This window comes from Microcaecilia unicolor, chromosome 3, assembly GCF_901765095.1.
Source record: "Microcaecilia unicolor chromosome 3, aMicUni1.1, whole genome shotgun sequence".
Lineage (NCBI taxonomy): Eukaryota > Metazoa > Chordata > Amphibia > Gymnophiona > Siphonopidae > Microcaecilia > Microcaecilia unicolor.
In genome coordinates this window covers 189,261,430-189,282,651 of record NC_044033.1, presented here as the reverse complement: position 1 = coordinate 189,282,651, position 21,222 = coordinate 189,261,430, and the positions used below count along the sequence as shown (strand labels likewise).

Sequence of the window (21,222 nt, the reverse complement as noted above, 5' to 3'; positions counted from 1 at the left end):
GCGGGGACGAAGCTCCCTCCATCGACGTCGACTCCACCTGCGTGGCGGTCGAGACCGGCGCCGCAAGCGGCGGCGGTGTCGACGGCCTCGGCACCGGGCTAGAGCTCGCCGGCGCCACAGTCAACGGCGCCTAGGGCGCAAGCACCCCCGGCGCCGGCACAGCCTGGCGCATCAGCCCTTCCAGGATCCCCGGAAGGATGGCTCGGAGGCACTCGTCCAGGCCCGCTGCCGGGAAAGACGGGGGGGCCGGTAGAGGTGTCGGTGCCGGAAGCTGCTCGGGTCCAGGAGACTGCACCGAAGTGCTGGGACCCTGACGCGTCGGTACCTCTACTACCGAAGGGGATCTCTCCTCTCGACGCGGATGCTTCGGCATCGACTCCTCGCCGGTACCGAGAGCCGGATGCATCGAAGGCGACCGATGACGGTGCTTCTTAGATTTCTTGCGGTGCCCGTCATCGGTGCCAGGTGGAATGGAGGAGGAGGAGGTCGATCCCCCTCGGTCTCGAGGAACCGGGTCAGACAGGGTTCGGTCCCGAGGGCCATGGGCCGAGGGAGTGACCGGGGCCGATTGCCCACGCGGCCTCTCACCCCTACCCTCACCGGAGGACCGGTGGGCCGACGGGACCTGTGCTCCTGGGGTCGATGCCATCGGTGCCGATTTCGCGGGCATCGATACCAGTACCGAAGAGCCGGCCGTCGATACCGATGCCATCGAGGTCGACGTCGAGGGGCCGGCGCAAGTTCCGAAAAGACGGTCCCGTAGAACTTGCCTTGCAACCTGAGTCCGTTTCCGGAGACCAAGACACAAAGAACATGACTTGATATTGTGCTCCGGCCCGAGGCACTGGAGGCACCAAGCGTGGGTGTCGGTCTGCGAGATAGGCCGGCCGCACCGACCACACTTCTTAAATCCACTCGGGACCTTCGAGGACATCGACGGAAAAATCGCGTCGGCGAAATTAAAGGCATCGATGGTGGCGGTAAATCACACCTCGAAAAATAATCGACCGCGCGGCCACAAGGCCGCAACGCGACGCCCCCGCTAGAAAACGAGGGAAAACAAGCGCGTTCACACTTTTTTTTTTTTTTTTTTTTTTTAAGAAAAGAAAAAGGGTCCGGAACGCGCCCAGAAACAAACAAAAAACTAAGAAAATTCACGAAAACGCGACGGTTTTTCGGGGCTGAACAAGAGAGAGCGGCGACGCACGACTCTCTCCAGCGCGGAAAAAACAAGACTGGCGGGAACGGTCGCGCACGGGCAGGAAGACGGCCGCGCATGCGCGGTGGGCGTGCCCTGCGTGCGGACCGCCCGCGAAGCTTCTTCCGGTTGGTGGGGGCTGCCGCGGACGTCACCCAGTCGTGAGAACAAGCAGCCTGCTTGTCCTCGGAGAAAATAATCGTATAAGGGAATAATTATACGTCGTATAGTTTCTAATTCATCTTAATCTATTGTTTTTCATATTAGCATATTTTGTAAGGCAGTGCAATCTACTCATATAGTTTTGAATGTTTAGTCCCTTTTATGATTAGTCCCTCTTATAATTATTCCCTTATACGATTATTTTATGTAATGTTTGGGTAATATTACAACACAATTTGTGCATTTGTCATTATTTATTTATATTTCATTGTTCTTAACACTTGTTGATTCTTCATTGTACATTCATTATTTGTTTCAATGGTTTATTTGTCTATTTGATTTTGTTTATGTATTTGTTTGAAGGATTTATTTTGATTATATATACGTTTTTATAGACTCCTGATGCAGGCCTGTTGGCTGAAACACAACAATTGTGTCGAGTCTTTTTATCAATAAAGAAGTTTTTAAGATATTGTCTCCAGGATTGGTCTTTCCGTGGTCAAACATCCCACTTTTTACCCATATCTGTGTCTTCCCGTGGGGCATTCGAGTTCTCCGCTTGATCGCGGATTTTCTTTGAGCATGTAATTTACTACATCTTATGAACTCCAGGAGGCATCTCTACTTGGCCAAAAGCAAATGCTGAGACATGAATTAGCACCTCTGTTCAAACTTCTGCTCATTTGGGGCACATGTATTGGACATATGCGCCAATCAATGTCTTTTGGACTGACCTGAGCAGACATGTCTCCCAAATTTGGAATCATGTATGGAGACTAACTCCCAAACAACTGTTTGATCTCTTTGAGATGCAGCGGCCTGCCCCAGCAGGATTTACAGCATTCTTGAAAAGAGCAGTATTAAGAGTGTCATATTGCAGCTGTGGCTGGTACCAGACCACCCGAGTATAGAACATTGGAGGTCCGCAATGATTCAAGCATGTGCCATAGAGAAGAAAGGTATAAGAGACTTAGCCTCCAAGAGAGGTGACCAATTTTGCTGCACCTGGTTTCCATTCTGGGACACTCTCACTCCAATGGCAAGAAGCAAGATACTGAACTCTTGAAGTTGTTTGGCGGGGGGGGGGGGGGGGGGGGGGGGGGGAATAGGGTTAGAGGATATAAGGGGGGAAAGGGTGGGCAGGGTTGAGTTTGGTAAATGTTAAAAATTTTCAGGCAAGCCAAACATTGTGCTATAACTTTCTTTTGAGCTGTTTGAATATGTTGAATTGCCTTGAAATAAAAAGGATTTGAGAAAAAAAAAATTCTGCTGCACAACAGTTCTTTCACCAGTGTCGCTACACTCACACGATCCTTCTCTTTAAGTCTCTTCATTGGATCCGTATCCGCTTCCATATACAATTCAAACTCCTCTTACTGACTTACAAATGCATCCATTCTGTAGCTCCTCAGTACCTATCCACTCTTTATCTTTCTCTATACCCCTCCCCGGGTGCTCCTTTCATTGGGTAAATTTCTCTTATCTGTACCTTTGTCCTTCCAATGACAACCAGACTCTGCTCCTTTCATCCTGCTGCACTGTAAGCCTGGAATATACTTCCTAAGTTGGTATGTCAAGCTCAATCTCTGGCTGTATTCAAATCTAGGCTAAAAATCCACCTATTTGAAGCTGTTTTTAACTCTTGACCCTATTCAGTACCCGTGTCTGTAATCATCATTCCCACAATAACTCCCCAATCTCTTATGTGTCCTCTTTGTCTTGATAAGATTGTCAGTTCAGTTGAGCAGGGACTGTCTCATACATGTTTTATGTACAGCGCTGCATACAACTAGTAGCACTATAGAAATGATAAGTAATAGTAATAAGTGAAATACAGATATCTCCCACATACCCTGGTTCATTCCTGTCATTTTATGTGCTAACCTAAACCATTTGGAGATATTACCCAGGTTTAGTGAGCTCAGCTGACCCAAGTGCAACTTTTTAAATTTGGTCAACTGAAAAGGGAAGAATGAAGGGTGAAGAAGTGCAGAGTGGGTTATTGGGTGTGGTATCAACTAGACAGCAGGATGCATTACTGGGTTTGGGGCAGGTCAGTGGTGTGCATCAATGGACTGGAGACATAAAAAAAGTGCGATATTTGAACCTGGCAGTAGATTTGGGGCTCAGTGGAGTGTGCCAGTGGGTTGGAGGGCTTCATGGATGGACTGACTGCATGTAATTCAATGGCTAGGGCTACTGAGTTAAACTTAGCTTCCATTTCTCAATACTGAAGTTAACACATTTTTCTTTTTATAAGCAGTTAAAAAAAAAAATCAGCAGAGACATAAGCAGGAGGGAAGGTACAGACATAGCAACAGATAGAGGAATGGAGAATGAAGGAAAGAGAAGACTGAGAACACTAGCATGAAAACATTAACCTGAGTCCTCACAGACCACAAGTGGAAGTGGTGAATTATAAAAAGCTCTTCGCTGCTTCCAGCCTTTCTTCACACATCCACTGGCTCCCCTTTTATAATCTATCAGCTTTAATGTGACAAAATACTATTTTTGCTCTACTGAAAATGTTTGAGGGTTACTTACAATGACATCAAACTTGGAGTAGATATCAACCACTCGACCTGAAATGAGTGAAAAAAAGAGATACTGAAATGAAGATGGAAAGAGAGCGAGAGAGACAAAAACATACCAAAGGAAGCACATCTCACAGAGGCTCAGCGCCATGAAGTGGTCTATGTACTCCTTCTGGATAACGCAAGAATACTGCCAAGCTCACAGACCCAGCATGCCAGGTCTCTCGTGGCCTCTGTGCCCTCTCCCATCTTTCCCCTCACCTGACTCATCCACCACAGGCAGCGCAGACACCCGGTGCTGCACGAAGATCCCTAGTGCCACATACACGGGAGTGGTGGTGCGCACTAGTGCAATGTTGTTGTACGTGCCAATGTTCAACTCCTCCAAAGATTTAGACAGAAAGGCTGGTTTTGCTAAGTCAGCTATCTACAAAGAGAGGTGGGGTGAGTGGCAGACAGAGACAGACACTGAAATGACACTGTTATTCTACCTAAAAACTCAGAAAGTTGATCAATGGTGGTTCTCACAATTGGAACAACAGGAAGGAGGGTGATTGGATAGAAGAGAGGAAGCAGACAGAGACAAAACAATGGGGGGGGGGGGCAATATAGATAGGGCGGTGTGAGGTGATATTCACTGTAGAGAATGGACAAAAAAGGGGTGGGTAAGGATAAAGCTACATGAATAGGGTGGAAAGACATCAGAAAGAGGGAGGAAGAAGAGTGGGAGATGAGGGACTGTTGAAGTAGTGAGGAACAGAGAGGTATGTGGAGGTTCAAAGAGTGATTAGATGAGAATGTGTCACAGGACTGTGCAGGATAAGGCAGGGGATCAGATACTCACAAAAAGCTTCAAGAACTTGAGAATACGTTTGTGCGTTAGGATGTAAAGAGTATTCCCAGTATCTGGGTCAATGACAGGTAAACGGTGAATTTTGTTCTTGATCAGCGAGGACACGGCATCAAACAAACTGAAGGGGAAAAAGAGAGTATTTGTGAGACACTGAGATTAAGTGTATATATAAGAGAGAGAGAGAGGGGGAGAGAAGGTGTGTACAAAAGAGGGAGGGCGTGAGTGGGAGAGGGAGCATAAGCAGGACAAATGGAAATCTGAGCTTTGCTAGGGATCTGGGTAGAGATGCTTTAAGTTTATAGTCTTCATGAGGGGAAGAGAAGTGGAAGGGTACCAGTAACCTGAGATCCAGACCTGTAGGAAAACAGAGGCACTCTGTAGTTCCCTCTCAGGGGAAGCTGCTAATGTATAAAAAAAAGAATCATCATCTTCATCATATGCAGACTGGGAAAGAGGGAGGCCAAATGAGAGCCCCTACATCCTCCCTGTTGATCTCTGGGGCTGCACTTTGAGAAAGGAGTGGCATGTTTGTAAGAACTAAGCAGGACTCACCTGGCACTGGGGGAGATGCAGACCAACGGCTTAAAGGAATCTTGTAAATACACCTCTGGAAATGAACAAGAGAAAACCACAACACAATCATTCGCACGTGGACTACTGAGAAAAGTAAAAAGCTGTGTCCTCTTAACATCGATGGAAAGTATAATACTGGAAATTTGGGCTTACTCCTCAATTCCTGTTATGTTAGTTCTTTACACTCTTCAAATGGATTAGTTTTTTTGCACACCATGATAAGAAAAAACTGCTCTCCTAAGCAAGAGTATGTCCAGTCTAGAGATAAAGGTACTTCCCTATCTCTTCAAGCACATCACGCACTCACACATATAACACATGTGCTATATGTGTAAAATATGGTTGCCTTCTGCCAGCATTGGGCTCTCCCTGCAGTTCTCTGCACATCTTGCATCTCTCCCTTTCCCTTCCCCTCTTTCCCCCCTCCACCTCTCCCGTTCCCTTCTTCTCCTCCCCCCCCCCCCTCCTCACAGTCCTCCTTATTTCATTTCTATATCCGATTCAGCAGTGATCCAGACAGGCAGCCTTCACCAGCATCGGGAGCCTTTCCTCTGGTGTGTTCTGCCTCCTCTGTCACTTCCTGTGTCTTCACCAGAGGAAAGGCCCCCAATGCTGCTTGTCTGGATCATTACTGGATCACATACAGAAACAAAGTAAGGAGGAATGTGGGGAGAGCAGGGAAAGACAGAAAGGGAGAGGGAGAGACACAGGACATGTGAAGGGTGAGGGGTGGAGGAGGGGAGAGAGATACTGAATTCAGGTGGCCATGTAAAAAAAAAAAACTCATATAGCATGCTCATGTATATGGTGCACAGGGGAGTCTCCCAGTTTGCAAAAATGCATACTTTATATGTGTGAAAATATGGTACTGCCAAAAGCTTTCATAGCTTTGGTAACTGCAATGAGAATACACATAAAAACAAACTAATACCCTCTAATGTAACTCAGTATCAGAGAGAACACCCAGATAAACAACAGGCCTCTGGGCAGGTTTGTCCAGATCAAGATGACAAATTAGAAGCCAGGATTTCTATTGTTTTATTCTCCCCATCGGCCTGGACACAAGGGACATACCAGGTGAGAAGCAATACAGCCTGGATAACCTTCCTGTCAAATAATAATGCTTGGTAAAATTATGTAGAAAATTCCAGACTCTACAGAGACCTTTGCCTTTTCTGCAACTGATATAACAACAGCATGCATTGAGTGAGTGCCAACAAATTCAGGAGACACACTAACAAACCACCTAGGCCTCTACAATGTCCAAACAACTTATAAAGCGGCATTCTTGAGACTAGTAATTCTCTCTCATTGGTGGTATACAAAACAAACCACCAATTTAACTTTAGAAGCATTTTTGATGTGTTCAAATAAGAATTTCATGTTCTCTTTGTACTTTCTTCATGACAGCAGTAGCTTCCTTGCCTATAGCCTTCACAAGATCCTTTTGCCATCAGACCTGGGGTAAACGGGTGGCCTTTGTCTGTGCTGCTCTCAAGAGTATTTCCTACAGTAGTGTTATGTAATCAAATTTATTTGCAGGTCAGACTGGAAGCAATAATTGTCATATCATCTATTCAATGACCTATGATGGAGGCATTACACCAAAACACAAGTTGTGCTGGGTTCTTCAATAAAGCTTGATCCCTTCAACCCCTTCTTGTGGCCAATTACACTTCTTTGTTTTGTCTTTCGTGTTGACTAAAAGAGCAGACAGCTTTGGGTCCTTCAATAAACCACATATGGTAGTGTGGTAATTCCTTTCCTGCAGCAGTATCCATGTATATATCCAGGATAGACACCTTTCGTTCCATCTAAATATCCGTCAGCAAAAATTTCCAAGATCAAATCCACAGAAACCTATCATGTCGTCTTGACATCATTAAGTGAATGCTCACCAAACACTTTTTTTTTTTGCTTATATCTTTATTAAGCTCAACCATTTTAAATACAAACAGTACAAACACAACACAATCAATAGTAATACAGATGGGTGCATTGAGCCTGCCATGAGTGGGAAAGCGCGGGGTACAAATGTAACTAAAATAAATAAAATAAAAATAAATCTGTACCAATAAAACACTTTATAAACTTCAGTCTTCCTGGATATGGATGAAAAATGGGTTCCTGTCTAAGGATTCCTTCTGATAGTAGTAGATGGAAATATATATGGCTGAGTTTACTGCCAAATCTGAGCCAGTGTGTCTATTACTATTCACCGCAGATCTAGACATCTACTATAAAAATATGCTAATTTTATTTTTAATTATAGCAGACTGCTATTAAAAAATAAAAACATGCTGCAAAAGGAAAATAGTGCTTTACAATTCAATATTAGACATAACGTAACTTACTTTGAAAGACTATACTATATTATTACTGATAAATTTCCACTGGCTGCAATTCTCATTCGCCTGGATCCAAAATCTCTCAGCTCAGCTAGTTCATGCAAACATTATTCTTTCCAGGAATATGCATAAGTATGTTCTTTATTTAGAAGTTTTTTTTTTGTTGTTGTTACATTTGTACCCCGAGCTTTCCCACTCTTGGCAGGCTCAATGCGGCTTACATGGGGCAATGGAGGGTTAAGTTACTTGCCCAGAGTCACAAGGAGCTGCCTGTGCCTGAAGTGGGAATCAAACTCAGTTCCTCAGTTCCCCAGGACCAAAGTCCACCACCCTAACCACTAGGCCACTCCTCCACTCTCTTCAGGACCCACCTGTTTGACATACATGAGCAATAAAAAAAAATACCAAATCTTATTTAAAAATGAGGGGGAGGGGGCAGAGAACGCTATTAAAGCTGTAAACATAATGTCGATGAAAATTTGGTTTTGCTTGAAAAATTTATAAAACTATCCTTGAACTACAAGCAAATGTTGGAAACGGCTCTCATTTCCTGTAAAGGGAAGATTCCTCTCCTTTGACCATCAGCCTTACAATAAAGTTCTTGCTCAGGATGAATGTCATCCTGCATGACTCACATCCACAATCAGAAGGATAAACTGGATGATTCCCAACAGTTTGCCTTTTCAGTGATTCTTATCTTCAGTCACTTATTTTAAAGACTCCTTTACTACTCCTTTACTGTTGACAGGGCCAGTTTTAACTTAAATACCTAATCACATGCCTGAAATATTGTCCGGCAGTCTTAAACAGCAGGTATGTCAACAGCAGATTGCAAGAAAATGTGTTCTCCGACACTAAAGATAATAAGGATACAGCAATTAAAAAATGCAGTGTAATCTAAGGGAAAGGCAAGGACCTAGGCTATGAGTACTTTGAAAGTATGCAATATTAGAATATGTTCTCTTGGTGGGGAGGGAGGAGTTCTAAGTAGAGGAAAGGACAGTATGCCAAACATTCAAACTCCCATGATTTCAATAAGTTGCTGTAAAGCAAGCAGCAGCTGAAAGCACAGTTATCTCCCCTCTACCCCCCACCGCCTCCCTTATAAGGTAAAGGGGTGTCCGGTTTCCTATACAATAGGTTCCTGATGGACAGACAAGGAGGCAAGTCTAGGCATCAGGTAATAAATACAAATAAGTCAATTCCAGACCCAAACCAAGGCTCAATGAAGGCAACAGGCAAGTAGGACCAGCCTAGGAGCAGCAACACAGGTACAATGCAGGCAAGTAGGTCAAATCAAGTCAGAACACAGGATTGAAGTTGGGAAGCCTTTGGGTTGATGGGAACACTTTTTTCTACTGCTACAACCAATCTGATTCTTCAGGGATGTGGGCACTGGACCCTTGAGGCTATTCTCCCTGGGGTTCTGGTCTTTTCCTAGGTTCTCGGTTAGTCCACTAGGTAAGGCACCTGTCCTCTGACTGAGCTGTCCTCAGTTCAAGAGGAGTGTTCTGGCATGAAGTGTATTAGAATTAGCTGGCTAGAATATAGTACAGAAAACAGTTTCATGTTCAAAATAAGTTTTATTTTGACTAACATTGATTTGTAAAGTGTTTTTTTGGCAGCATATTAATTTTGAAAATTGTGTTTTAAAAGATGAATTAAGAAATCAATTTGATCAATGAAGTAGTTTACTTTTCTCTCTGATGGGCAGAATTAGTTTGCATTGAATGGTGGTTTTCCCATGCTGGTTTTATGTCCTCTGGTCTCTCCCATTCGCCTTTTAGGAAGAGATGTTAGTGCCCTGCAGAGGCTTTTGGAAAGGTTTTGCTGGGGTGGGAAAAACCCCAAGGTGAGATGGAGTTATCTGAGGGGCAACTGGAACCAAGGGGGGTTGGGAGTGGATCCTGGGCAATTGTCTATTTACAGATGTCACATTTGAACATATTTTATTTCTTTGCATCTTAATTACCTTATCTCACCTACCTCGGCTGTCCACCCAAGTGTGCCCACTTTGGTATCTATGGAGGAAGCTGCTTCGCTTTTGGCATCACTTGTCTACTCTTTCCAAAATACTAGGACTAGGGGGCACGCAATGAAGCTACAAAGTAGTAAATGCAAAACAATTAGAGAAAATATTTCTTCACTCACTGTGTGTAATTAAATTCTGGAACTCGTTGCCAGAGAATGTAGTAAAAAGATTTTCTAATAATAACAGATACATTAAAAAAAAATCTAGATCTGAACCAGGATTGGTGTGCTCTCAACTGTCTGGAATCTGGGAAGAACTTCACAGCACTTATCATTCTCTTTCTTGCTTTGAGGGCTTCCTTCGGTGAAAGCACTCTAATTAGCACATTCTTCCAATATAGAAAAAACAAATTATTCTTCAGTCCTGACTTTTGCGATGTGGAGCTATTGTTTTTGTGAATGTGTCAAACACACTGTACATCTCGTAGCACCATCCTAATTATACCACCCTTGGTGAAGATATTAGTATGAAAGGGAATGTTTTATACCTACAATGCTCTTTTTCCAGGATGCAGAAAACTTTTGATGCAATTCTGATTATGGAGATTAGCACCTTCTGTCCGGGGAGTATAAAACAATATTCCAGGCGCACTACAAGAATGTCAGCAAAGACTCCATTTTGAAGTGCTACTTTTCCATGTAGTTCAAAGTACAGGACTGGCCACAGACTCCGGGCAGAACACAGTCCCTTGAAATTTTCCTGTTCCAGGACCTAATAGCAGCATTCACTTTTGAAATGCTTCACTCTCTGAAGAGCGGCTAAAGCCTTCTCTGCATATCAACCAACACTGTTGCAGGATCAGAGTTCTAAAATATAGTAACATAGTAGATGGTGGCAGATAAAGACCCCTAAGGTCCATCCAGTCTGCCCAACAATATAAACTCATTAGATATGGTACGAGTGTTACATCATATGTATGCCTGCTCTTGATTTATCCTTGCCATTTTTAAGGCACAGACCGTAGAAGTCTGGCTGGCACTGGCCTTGTTCTAAAATTTCTGAAGTTGTTGTCAAAGCACCCGAAAAGCTCCACTCTGGCCCATCCAAATCTACTCAGCCTCCATCTGGGCACAGACCGCAGAAGTTAGCCCAGCACCTGTTTTCCTACCTAATCCCCCCTAAGCTTCTTTGGATCCGATTCTTCTAAACAGGATTCCTTTGTGTTTGTCCCACGCACTTTTGAATTCAGTTACTGTTTTCATCCACTTCCAGTGGGAGGGCATTCCAGGTATCTACAGTAACTGTCATTGATTGACTTCCAAAATGTTCACAACTAACTTGCCTCCAACAATGGGGTCCTGAAAGGTTTGGAAAGTCAAATTCTGTCTGTTGAACTTAGTAGAAGGAGAGAATTTTCACTTTCTTGATTTTTGTTGGAGTGTCTAAGAACATGAAATCTATGAGAAAAGACATCCTTAAAAAGTCTCTGACGTTACCCTGGTCTAACCCTGTATAAGTGATATATATATATATATATATATATCACTTATACAATTTTATTTCCTCTTTAAAAGGATGTTCCTTAAATTTGGCAGCATATAGGCTAGCATAGTGGCCCCCACAGCTTTACCCTTTATTTGCTGGGAAAAACGATGCTGAAAACAAAAGTAGTTCTTGGTCAGTGCTATCCTAGCCAAATTGACAATCGGATGATTTGGAACCCTAGGATATGTAGATCGTTTTTTCAGTTTCTTTATTGATAAGGTTTCCTCCTGAGGGATGTTAGTGTAAAGGGAATCTATATCCAGAGTAACCAGAATGATATTGGGTAAATCACTATCAAAATTTTTGAGTATATTTATCATGTGAGCTGAATCCCTAACATACGATTTATTTTTGGAACAAATGGTCTTAAAAATTGTTGACAAAAATGGATAACGGTTCAAGATCATTTAAAATATATTTCTATGTAAGTTTTATGCATTTTTTTTATTACCTGCCTTTATTTTTCTCTGTTATCTGTTATACAAGGGAATACATATGCTATGTGTACACAATAGATATTCACCTCTCCATGTCTCTATCTTATGTTCCTCTAGCTCATAAATTTGCACCTGCAAACAAGAAGCAGAAGAGTGGTTATGGTTAAGAATATATCACCCAGACATTTGAGCCCTCTTCTAAGGTCTTAGGTTTCAGTGGGTTGCAGCTCCCATTAAAAAGAGCACAAGAATCCATCATATCCACCAAAGCAAAAGCACAGAAGCCCCTCTCCCATACAAACACATATACAATGCTTCTTCCAATCAAAACCCTGGGCACCTCTCCCCTGTTAAACACACAATACTTCTTACCATAGAAGACTTATAGTAGCGATGAAGAATATAAATGAAGTCTGTAATCGTCAGCATCCCTGAAGAGTAAAGCAAAGCTCAGGTTTACATGGGATTGAGGTTGTCTCCCCAGCTTTACATCTGCTTCACTGCAACCCTCTCCCCTCCCTCTTGCTGGTGCTACATGTCTTAGTATTATAAGTGACCATGGGTGGCACTTACCCACAAAGCCTTGTTTTTTGCTGTCCCACAAAGGTGCGGCTCTCACTCCATTAGTGACCAGCGCAAAGAAAGCCTTCTTCACCTGTGCAAGAGAAAGAAGATTCGGAATACTCAGTGTATATGCACCATTATGTACATGCAGGTGCTCCATAAGTATAATGCGAACAGTGTGCTGAAACGGGTGAAAACCCACAACCTTTCCTGAACCCAATTTTGTTAGGGGCTCCTGTGTGCCCCCAACAAAACTGGTCACACACCTGACATCAAAATCCCTTTTGGAAGCTACAAACATCCCTTTAAATTACAGGTCAGAAACCTGGGGGTACAGCTAGACTCAACACTTTCACTGATCCCCCAAATCCAACCAACCTTCAAGAATTTCTTCTATCATTTGCAACAACTATGCTACCTCTCTTCATACATTGAGAAGTCAAGTCTTGTCATAGTGGTTCAAGCCAAAACAACATCAAGGCTGGATTACTGTAATGCACTCTACACTGGTCTGACTATAAGGAGTTTGCATCAGCTCCAACTGATTCAGAATGCTGCAGCACAACTGATAGAAGGTTGTAAGCAATGTGATCATATTACACCATTTCTGCAAAAACTTCAGAAGCTACCAGGGCAATACTGGGCTATTTTTTTTTTTTTTTTTAACTCTATGCCCGATCTTCAAAGCCCTTAACAGAAACGGGCTAGAGCAGTGATTCTCAACCCAGTCCTCAGGGGAAAATTCAGCCAGTCAGGTTTTCAGGATATCCACGATGAACATGCATGAGATAGTTTTGCACTGCCTCCACCGGGCTAAAGTAATTAAAGAACAGGACCTCCTAGAATTGATTATACAGGGCTTTTTTCTTCAGTACCTGATGCAGGGATAGGATCATACAATGTCTGACCACGTCTCAATGTGGTGTTCTCTTGATCTTGGAGTCTCTGGAGATAAATCATATCATTGGAAATGTTCTCCCCTTCTTTACTGGGACTCAGAATTCCAAGAATAAATACTGCACAAATGGGCGGATTATCAGCTTAATAATGTTGGTCATGTGCATACACCGGTACTTTTTTTGGGAGGCTGTTAAAAGCAGTGCTCCGGGGGAAGATTCTGGCATATACTACCTGAAGGGAAAGGGATTGGGAGATTTTGAGATTAGAGAAACAGCTGGTTAAAACACGGATTCACTATGAAACTCACCCTACCCCACAACAAAGAAATTCACTGTTTGCGCTTCAGGCCTCTCTCAATGCACTTCTTCATGAGAGAGCAGTGAAATCTTTGCAATATTACAAGTTTCAGTTCCATCTTCATGGTAATAAAACTGGGAAACTTCTGGCCAAGTTAGTTAAACAGTCTGCAGGGTCTCAAATTATTTCACAGGTAGATAAGGGAGATGGAGTATTGGTCAGAATCAAAGAAGAAACTGTGGCAGTCTTCAAACAATACTATCAACATCTTTACGCTCAGCTACTAGTGAAGGATTTGGAAGGTGAGGTGTAATTGGATAGTTTAGATTTGCCACAGCTTGCCAAAGCTCTAAAGATACACTTAATGCCCCCATTACTGAGGAGGAGGTAACTTTGGCCATTCAGGAAAGTAGTTTATACAAGATGCCGGAACTAGATGGATTCCAGGCAGAATATTACAAAATCCTCTGTCCCTTAAAGACTGTAGAGTAGGAAAAATTATTTATACAATTTGTGACAGTTGGTGGCCTACCGCGTTCGATACAATTAGCACAGATCATCTTGCTCTTGAAACCAAGTAAAGACCAGTACAGCCCTCTTCTTATAGACCTATTTCTCTTTTAAATGTGGACACTAAATTTTTTGCAAAAATTTTAGCCAATCATTTGGCACAAGTGATTCCTTCTGTGATAGCTGGCCTCAAGTGGGGTTTGTTCAAGGCCACACTATAACTCAAAATTTACATAAAATTCTTATCTTGCTGGAACAGGTGGAACGAACATATATGTCTTCTCTGTTAGTCAGTTTTGACGCAGAGAAGGCCTTTGATCATGTAGCCTGGGTTTTTTTTTTATTTGCCACATTGCGTAGGTATGACATTGGGTGGATTTTCCTGGACACCATTTGGGCACTCTATATATCTCCTTCACAACTGATCCAGGTCAATGATGTCTCTTCCCCGCCTTTTGAGATTTATAGAGGTACATGTCAAGGTTGTCCATTGTTCCCCTTACTGCTTGTCCTATCCTTAGATCCTTTGATTTGAGAGATTATAAGTAATCTGGACATCAAAGTTATTTGGATAGGTTTGTAGGAATTTAAGCTTTCTGCATTTGCAGATGATCTGTTGATACACATGGTGGAGCCCCAGGTGTCTTTAAGGATGCTGATTGAGAGCTTTGTGAAATATGGTGATTTTGGGGGATTTTAAATTGAATTATAGAAAGTCTTTGGCATTGTCAACTGTGAATTCAGTATGCAAGGGATGGCAGGGCCCTTTCCTTTGCACTGGGAGTCCATTTCTTTTTATTATCTGGGTATCCAGTTGCCTTATAAAACTTTCCTGTTTTATGAGGTCATTTGATGGGTTTATTGGATCACACTAGAACTTGTTTGGCTAAGTGGTTACACCTCCCTTTGTTGGTCCATTGTCAAATTCATCTTTTCAATATAGTCCCTTTTCCTAAATTGCTTTATACTCTGTAGTTATGATTGTTGAAGCGCAATTTAAATTCTTTGTGTAGGCTTCTCTCTCACTTTTGTTGGGTGGGCAGGAAGCCGAAAATGTCCTTTAAACATGTGCTTGGATGTTGGAAATATGGGGCTATGGGCTTCCCAAATTTACGTATATACAATCAAGTTTGTTTACTTCAGTACCTGAGAGATTGGATTCTTGAAGAGCAGAAAGCGAAGATACATACCTGTAGCAGGTATTCTCTGAGGACAGCAGGCCAATTGTTCTCACATGTGAGTCGATGTCTGCGGCAATTTTGCCAGCAAAATATAGAAAAATTTACCCAGAGTCTTCTGGCGCGTGTGCAGCGTGCATTGCGCTTGCGCGGCCATTTTCCCACCCGTTGCATGACCGTTCCCGCTCAGTTTAATCAAAAAGCGTACATAAGTATTGCCATACTGGGAAAGACCAAAGGTCCATCGAGCCCAGCATCCTGTTTCCAACAGTGGCCAATCCAGGTCACAAATACCCGGCAAGATCCCAAAAATGTACAAAACATTTTATACTGCATATCCCAGAAATAGTGGATTTTCCCCAAGTCCATTTAATAACGGTCTATGGACTTTTCCTTTAGGAAGTCGTCCAAACCTTTTTTAAACTCCGCTAAGCTAACTGCCTTTACCACATTCTCCGGCAACGAATTCCAGAGTTTAATTACACCTGAGTGAAGAAAACTTTTCTCTGATTCTTTTTAAATTTACTACATTGTAGCTTCATCGCATGCCCCCTAGTCCTAGTATTTTTGGAAAGCCTGAACAAACGCTTCACATCTACCCATTCAACTCCACTCATTATTTTATAGACCTCTATCATATCTCCCCTCAGCCACCTTTTCTTCAAGCTGAAGAGCCCCAGCCGCTTTAGCCTTTCCTCATAGGGAAGTCGTCCCATCCCCTTTATCATTTTCGTCGCCCTTCTCTGCACCTTTTCTAATTCCACTATATCTTTTTTGAGATGAGGCGACCAGAATTGAACACAATATTTGAGGTGCGGTCGCACCATGGAGTGATACAAAGGCATTATAACCTCCTCATTTTTGTTTTCCATCCCTTTCCTAATAATACCTAACATTCTATTTGCTTTCTTAGCCGCAGCAGCACACTGAGCAGAAGGTTTCAACGTATCATCGACGACAACACCTAGATCCCTTTCTTGGTCCGTGACTCCTAACGTGGAACCTTGCATGACACAGCTATAATTCGGGTTCCTCTTTCCCACATGCATCACTTTGCAGCACTTGCTCACATTAAACGTCATCTGCCATTTAGATGCCCAGTCTCCCAAGTCTCGTAAGGTCCACTTGTAATTTTTCACAATCCTCCCGCGATTTAACGACTTTGAATACATTTGTGTCATCAGCAAATTTAATTACCTCACTAGTTACTCCCATCTCTAGGTCATTTATAAATATGTTAAAAAGCAGCGGTCCCAGCACAGAGCCCTGGGGAACCCCACTAACAAAATCAACCGGCTCACCTTTATCCACATGTTTGTTCACCCCTTCAAAGTAATGTAGTAGGATTGGTGAGGCAAGATTTCCTTTCACTAAGGTAAAATTATGTATCACACCTGATAATTTTCTTTCCCTTAATCATAGCCGATCAATCTATAGACTGGTGAGTTGTGTCCATCTACCAGCAGGTGGAGATAGAGAGCAATCTTTTGCCTCCCTATATGTGGTCATGTGCTGCCGGAAATTCCCCAGTATGTTCTCTATCTCAGCAGGTGTGTGGTCACACATCAGCAGCTCTGGCTAGGTCTCCAAGCCTAATTCTTTAGGTTTTGTTGAGTACCTGGGGTTGAGGGCTCTTCGTGAGCAAGTGCAAACCTGGTGGTGCCAGGTCCCTCCTTTTCTTACCCCTCCCGCTGGCTCCGTTAAAAAAAAATATATATATTTAAAACGTTCAAAAAGGACGTACATTTGCAGCTGCTCACTGGAACAAGTCGTCGCTGCTCGGAGCAAGAAGCAGGTAATTTTTACCTTTTACTAGCGGGCAGGGGGTTCCCCGAACGGTCTCCACGTGGCTATGGCCTTGGATGGCAAGGACGCGAAAAGACGTTCCCCGGAACGCGTTCGCGTGCCTAGCGGGGAAGCGTGGGGCTCGAAGGTAGAGTCGTCCTTTTTGGGCGCCCTTTCGAAGCCGGGAGAGTTCACCAGTTTTTCCTCCGGCGGCGGTGGCTTTTCCTGCCTAGAGGCACCCTCCATCTGCACTCCCAGTAGCGGGGGAGAGGCGTCCAAAATGGCGTCCGGTGCGAAACTCCGAGAAGGAGCCGCGCGGGAAGAAGAGCGTTTTAATTTCGCCGACTTCTTACTGTCACCCGATTCAAGGGCGACCAAGCTGTTAACGTTTCCCATCTCGAGGGCGGCCCAAGAAGAAGCCGACCAAGCTGCGTGGCCGGTCACGACCGGTAGGGCGGCCAGCGGGGAATGGGCGCCTAAGGCAGGAAAGGCCACCGCCGCCGGAGGAAAAACTGGTGAACTCTCCCGGCTCCGAAAGGGCGCCCAAAAAGGACGACTCTACCTTCGAGCCCCCCGCTTCCCCGCTAGGCGCGCGAACGCGTTCCGGGGAGCGTCTTTTCGCGTCCTTGCCTTCCGAGGACATAGCCACGTGGAGACAGTTCGGAGAACCCCCTGCCCGCTAGTAAAAGGTAAAAATTACCTTTTTCTTGCTCCGAGCAGCGACGACTTGTTCCAGTGAGCAGCTGCAAATGGATGTCCTTTTTGAACGTTTTAAATATATATTTTTTTTTTTAACGGAGCCAGCGGGAGGGGGCAGAAAAGGAGGGACCTGGCACCACCAGGTTTGCACTTGCTCACGAAGAGCCCTCAATCCCAGGTACTCAACAAAACCTAAAGAATTAGGCTTGGAGACCTAGCCAGAGCTGCTGATGTGTGACCACACACCTGCTGAGATAGAGAACATACTGGGGAATTCCGGCAGCACATGACCACATATAGGGAGGCAAAAGATTGCTCTCTATCTCCACCTACTGGTAGATGGACACAACTCACCAGTCTATGGATTGATTGGCTTGATGATAGGGAAATCCATGTTGACTTTGTCTCATTAATCCATGCTTTTGAATATGCTCTGTAATTTTCTTCTTAATAATAGTCTCTACCATTTTGCCCAACACCGACGTCAGGCTCACCGGTCTATAATTTCCCGGATCTCCTCTGGAACCTTTAAAAAAATCGGTGTTACTTTGGCCACCCTCCAATCTTCCGGTACCACGCTCGATTTTAAGGATAAATTGCATAACACTAACAGTAGCTCCGCAAGCTCATTTTTCAGTTCTATCAGTACTCTAGGATGAATACTATCCGGTCCAGGAGATTTTGCTACTCTTCAGTTTGCTGAACTACCCCATTACGTCATCCAGGTTTACCGTGAAGTCAGTAAGTTTCTCCGACTCGTCCGCTTCAAATACCATTTCCAACACCGTTATCCCACCCAAATCTTCCTCGGTGAAGACCGAAGCAAAGAATTAATTCAAACTCTCCGCTACGTCTTTATCTTCCTTGATCGCCCGTTTTACCCCTCGGTCATCCAGCGGCCCAACTGATTCTTTTGCCGGCTTCCTGCTTTTAATATACTGAAAAAAATGTTTGCTATGTTTTTTTGCCTCTAATGCTATCTTTTTTTCGTAATCCCTCTTGGCCATCTTTATCTGCACCTTGCATTTGCTTTGATACTCCTTATACTGCTTCTTGTTATTTTCAGACGGTTCCTTCTTCCATTTTCTGAAGGCGTTTCTTTTAGCTCTAATAGCTTCCTTCACCTCACTTTTCAACCACGCTGGCTGTCTTTTGGACTTCTGTCTATCTTTTCTAATTCACGGAATATGTTTAGCCTGGGCCTCCAGGATGGTATTTTTGAACAGTGCCCATGTCTGTTTTTCTTTTAACCGTTCTTCTCATTTTATGAGACTCCTTTCCACTGACAGGACCTTCCTTTATGGATTAGAAACAAAGACATACAACCAGTCTGCACTGGAAAAGATTCAAAGACTGGAGTTACTTCAGAAGGCTGCCCAAGATGTCCACACTTTTTTTTTTGCTAAAAGGTGGCTGGTAAGTCGGATCCTGGCTTGTTTCACAGACGACATATGAATAGAGGCTATTGGAACCAAAAGATCCACTAACCTCGCTACGCACAGTCCACCAGGGACTCCCTCTGAAATGTGAACAAGGGAGATCATGTGGTGTTATGATCGGAGCTAGACGCGGGTGACAGCTGCTCCGTTCCTCGGGGTTCCCCGCTCCCTGAATATCGCACCTTCACTGATATTTTTCAAACTCAGAAGAAGCGCTGAAGTAGGGGACGCGCAAGAAAGTTGTTATTAATTCTCGGAGGGAGAAGATGGCAGCGAAATCCTCCCAAAAAGAAAAGGCACGAGGAAAAGACAAAATGGCGGCGCCATCCAGCCCGGCGGGCTCCTCGATATCATCTGCTTGGGTAGCGGATATAACAGCCAAAATGTCAGTGGTATTTGAGGAATCGTTGGAAAGACGATTGGCGCCTATAGACCTGAAATTGGAGACTCTAAGTGGCCAATTTGGTGAGTTTACCAAGGACTTGGTGAGCTGTCAGGAGCGAATGAACGCGGTGGAAGATCGCGCTACAAAGCTGGAAGGAGGCCACGAGCAGCTGAAGAAAACAGTAGCAGCCTTGGAAGCGAAGGTGGAAGACCTCGAGAATCGCTCGAGGAGAAACAACTTGCGGTTAAATTGGTTTGCCTGAAGAGCTGGAGGATAGAGATTTAATATCTTTTCTAGAAAAGTGGATACCTAAAGAACTGGCCCTGGCTGGGAACTTTGAATCTCTGCAGATCGAGAGGGCACATAGAGTGGGTCCACGAGGCACGAGGTCAGAGGCAAGGCCTAGAGTGGTTATTCTTCAGCTGTTGAATTTTCGCCAGAAACAGGAGATTTTGCAGGCGCTGAGGTCGGGGAAAACGCTGACATATCAATCAAAAAAAATTCTTTGCTTTCAAGATTATTCGGCCGGAGTGGCGGCACAACGCAAGAGGTTTGCACCGATATGTACACAACTATTTAAGCAGAAGGTGCGGTTCGCTTTGGTATATACCCGGCAGTGCTGAGAGTTACCTGGAATGGGACGGCACGTATCATGCATTCGGTGGAAGAAGCTAAACACTTTTTGGAGCAGCTGGACAGCAGTGGACATGCTACATGAATAGGACATGAGGGCTGGTATGACCGGGGAATATCAGGTGCAGCTGAGGATTATTGATGTAACAAGTCAATAGTAGAGGTTGGGGAGAATAAGGGAGGCGGTATGTTCGTTATGGGGTTATTGGGATTGCGTGGGAGAGCTGGATGAAGTCCAGTAAGGGGTTAATAATGGGTGCTGGGAATCGGTTTATTGTTTGTTTTCAATTTGTGTGGGGGGGGGGGGGGGACCTGGAGAGGCACTAGATGTGACATTCCAGATGTGTGCTCTGGAACAAGGGAAAGGGAGGAATAAGGGGCGGGGGAGGGGGGTAGTTATTTGATATGTCTGAGGGTTGAATGTGACGAGTGGAGAAGAGTGGAAATCTGGAGTGGGGCTAGAAAGAGGTGGAGTCTGTACAGGAGGGGGTGGAGGCTGGGCTACTTCTTCCCAAATTCACAGAGAAGATGTGTTGATATGCTATTTTGGGGTTGTTGGCAATATGGGTGCAGACCCCCATCTGTTTCCGTAACCGCTAGTATAGTCTAGAACAAAAGCTGCAGAGTTCTTCTGATGTCTTCAGGTGAGGAAGCAACTTCTCATCCAATTATTTCAACCCCTTCCAGAGGAAGGAATAAAATATCAGTGAACCGGGGGGGGGGGGGGGGGGGGAGGGAGAGAACTCGGATTCTGAATATCATCCTTGCTCTGTTTTGGAGCTTAAAGCCTCAAGTGAGGTACATCTATGCTCAACAAACCCCCGCCTCTCCAGCTGGGACAGTAGCTGCTTGGTCTGCCCAACACCATCCGCTGGAGACACAGAAATAATGAGCATCTAAAGCTGCATGATGCCCTTATTGGATGAAGCATACAAGACTTCTCTTCCCCTCTGTATATATCTGCTGGTCAATGGGCAGAAGCCACAGGTTCTTGACTGGTCTGGTGAAGACACTAAGGAAATCTGGTGCTCCTGATGTTTGTTTTTTGTGAGGAGGTTTTTGTTTGGTTGGTTTTTTAATTTAAATCTTTTTATTTCAGTTTTTCATTAATATTTTATTTTCCAAGAAATAAAAAATATACATATATATATTTTTTGGTTGCTGTCTACTGTTCCCGATATCCGTTGCTCCACAGATGGAATGTAGTGGA

At 44.1% G+C, this 21,222-nt stretch overlaps 1 protein-coding gene across 1 annotated transcript in view; it reads right to left on the bottom strand.

The window, feature by feature from the left end:
* The window catches only part of PRKAG1 (protein kinase AMP-activated non-catalytic subunit gamma 1), a 76,571-nt gene that overhangs the window by 14,385 nt on the left and 40,964 nt on the right, over positions 1–21,222 (bottom strand). The window contains exons 4-10 of the mRNA XM_030196820.1: positions 12,196–12,277; positions 11,995–12,053; positions 11,709–11,754; positions 5,300–5,354; positions 4,739–4,865; positions 4,156–4,321; positions 3,905–3,942 (exon numbers count right to left, since the gene is read on the bottom strand). Of these exons, the coding sequence (XP_030052680.1) occupies positions 3,905–3,942; positions 4,156–4,321; positions 4,739–4,865; positions 5,300–5,354; positions 11,709–11,754; positions 11,995–12,053; positions 12,196–12,277 (573 nt within the window). The remainder of the gene's footprint in view (positions 1–3,904; positions 3,943–4,155; positions 4,322–4,738; positions 4,866–5,299; positions 5,355–11,708; positions 11,755–11,994; positions 12,054–12,195; positions 12,278–21,222) is intronic.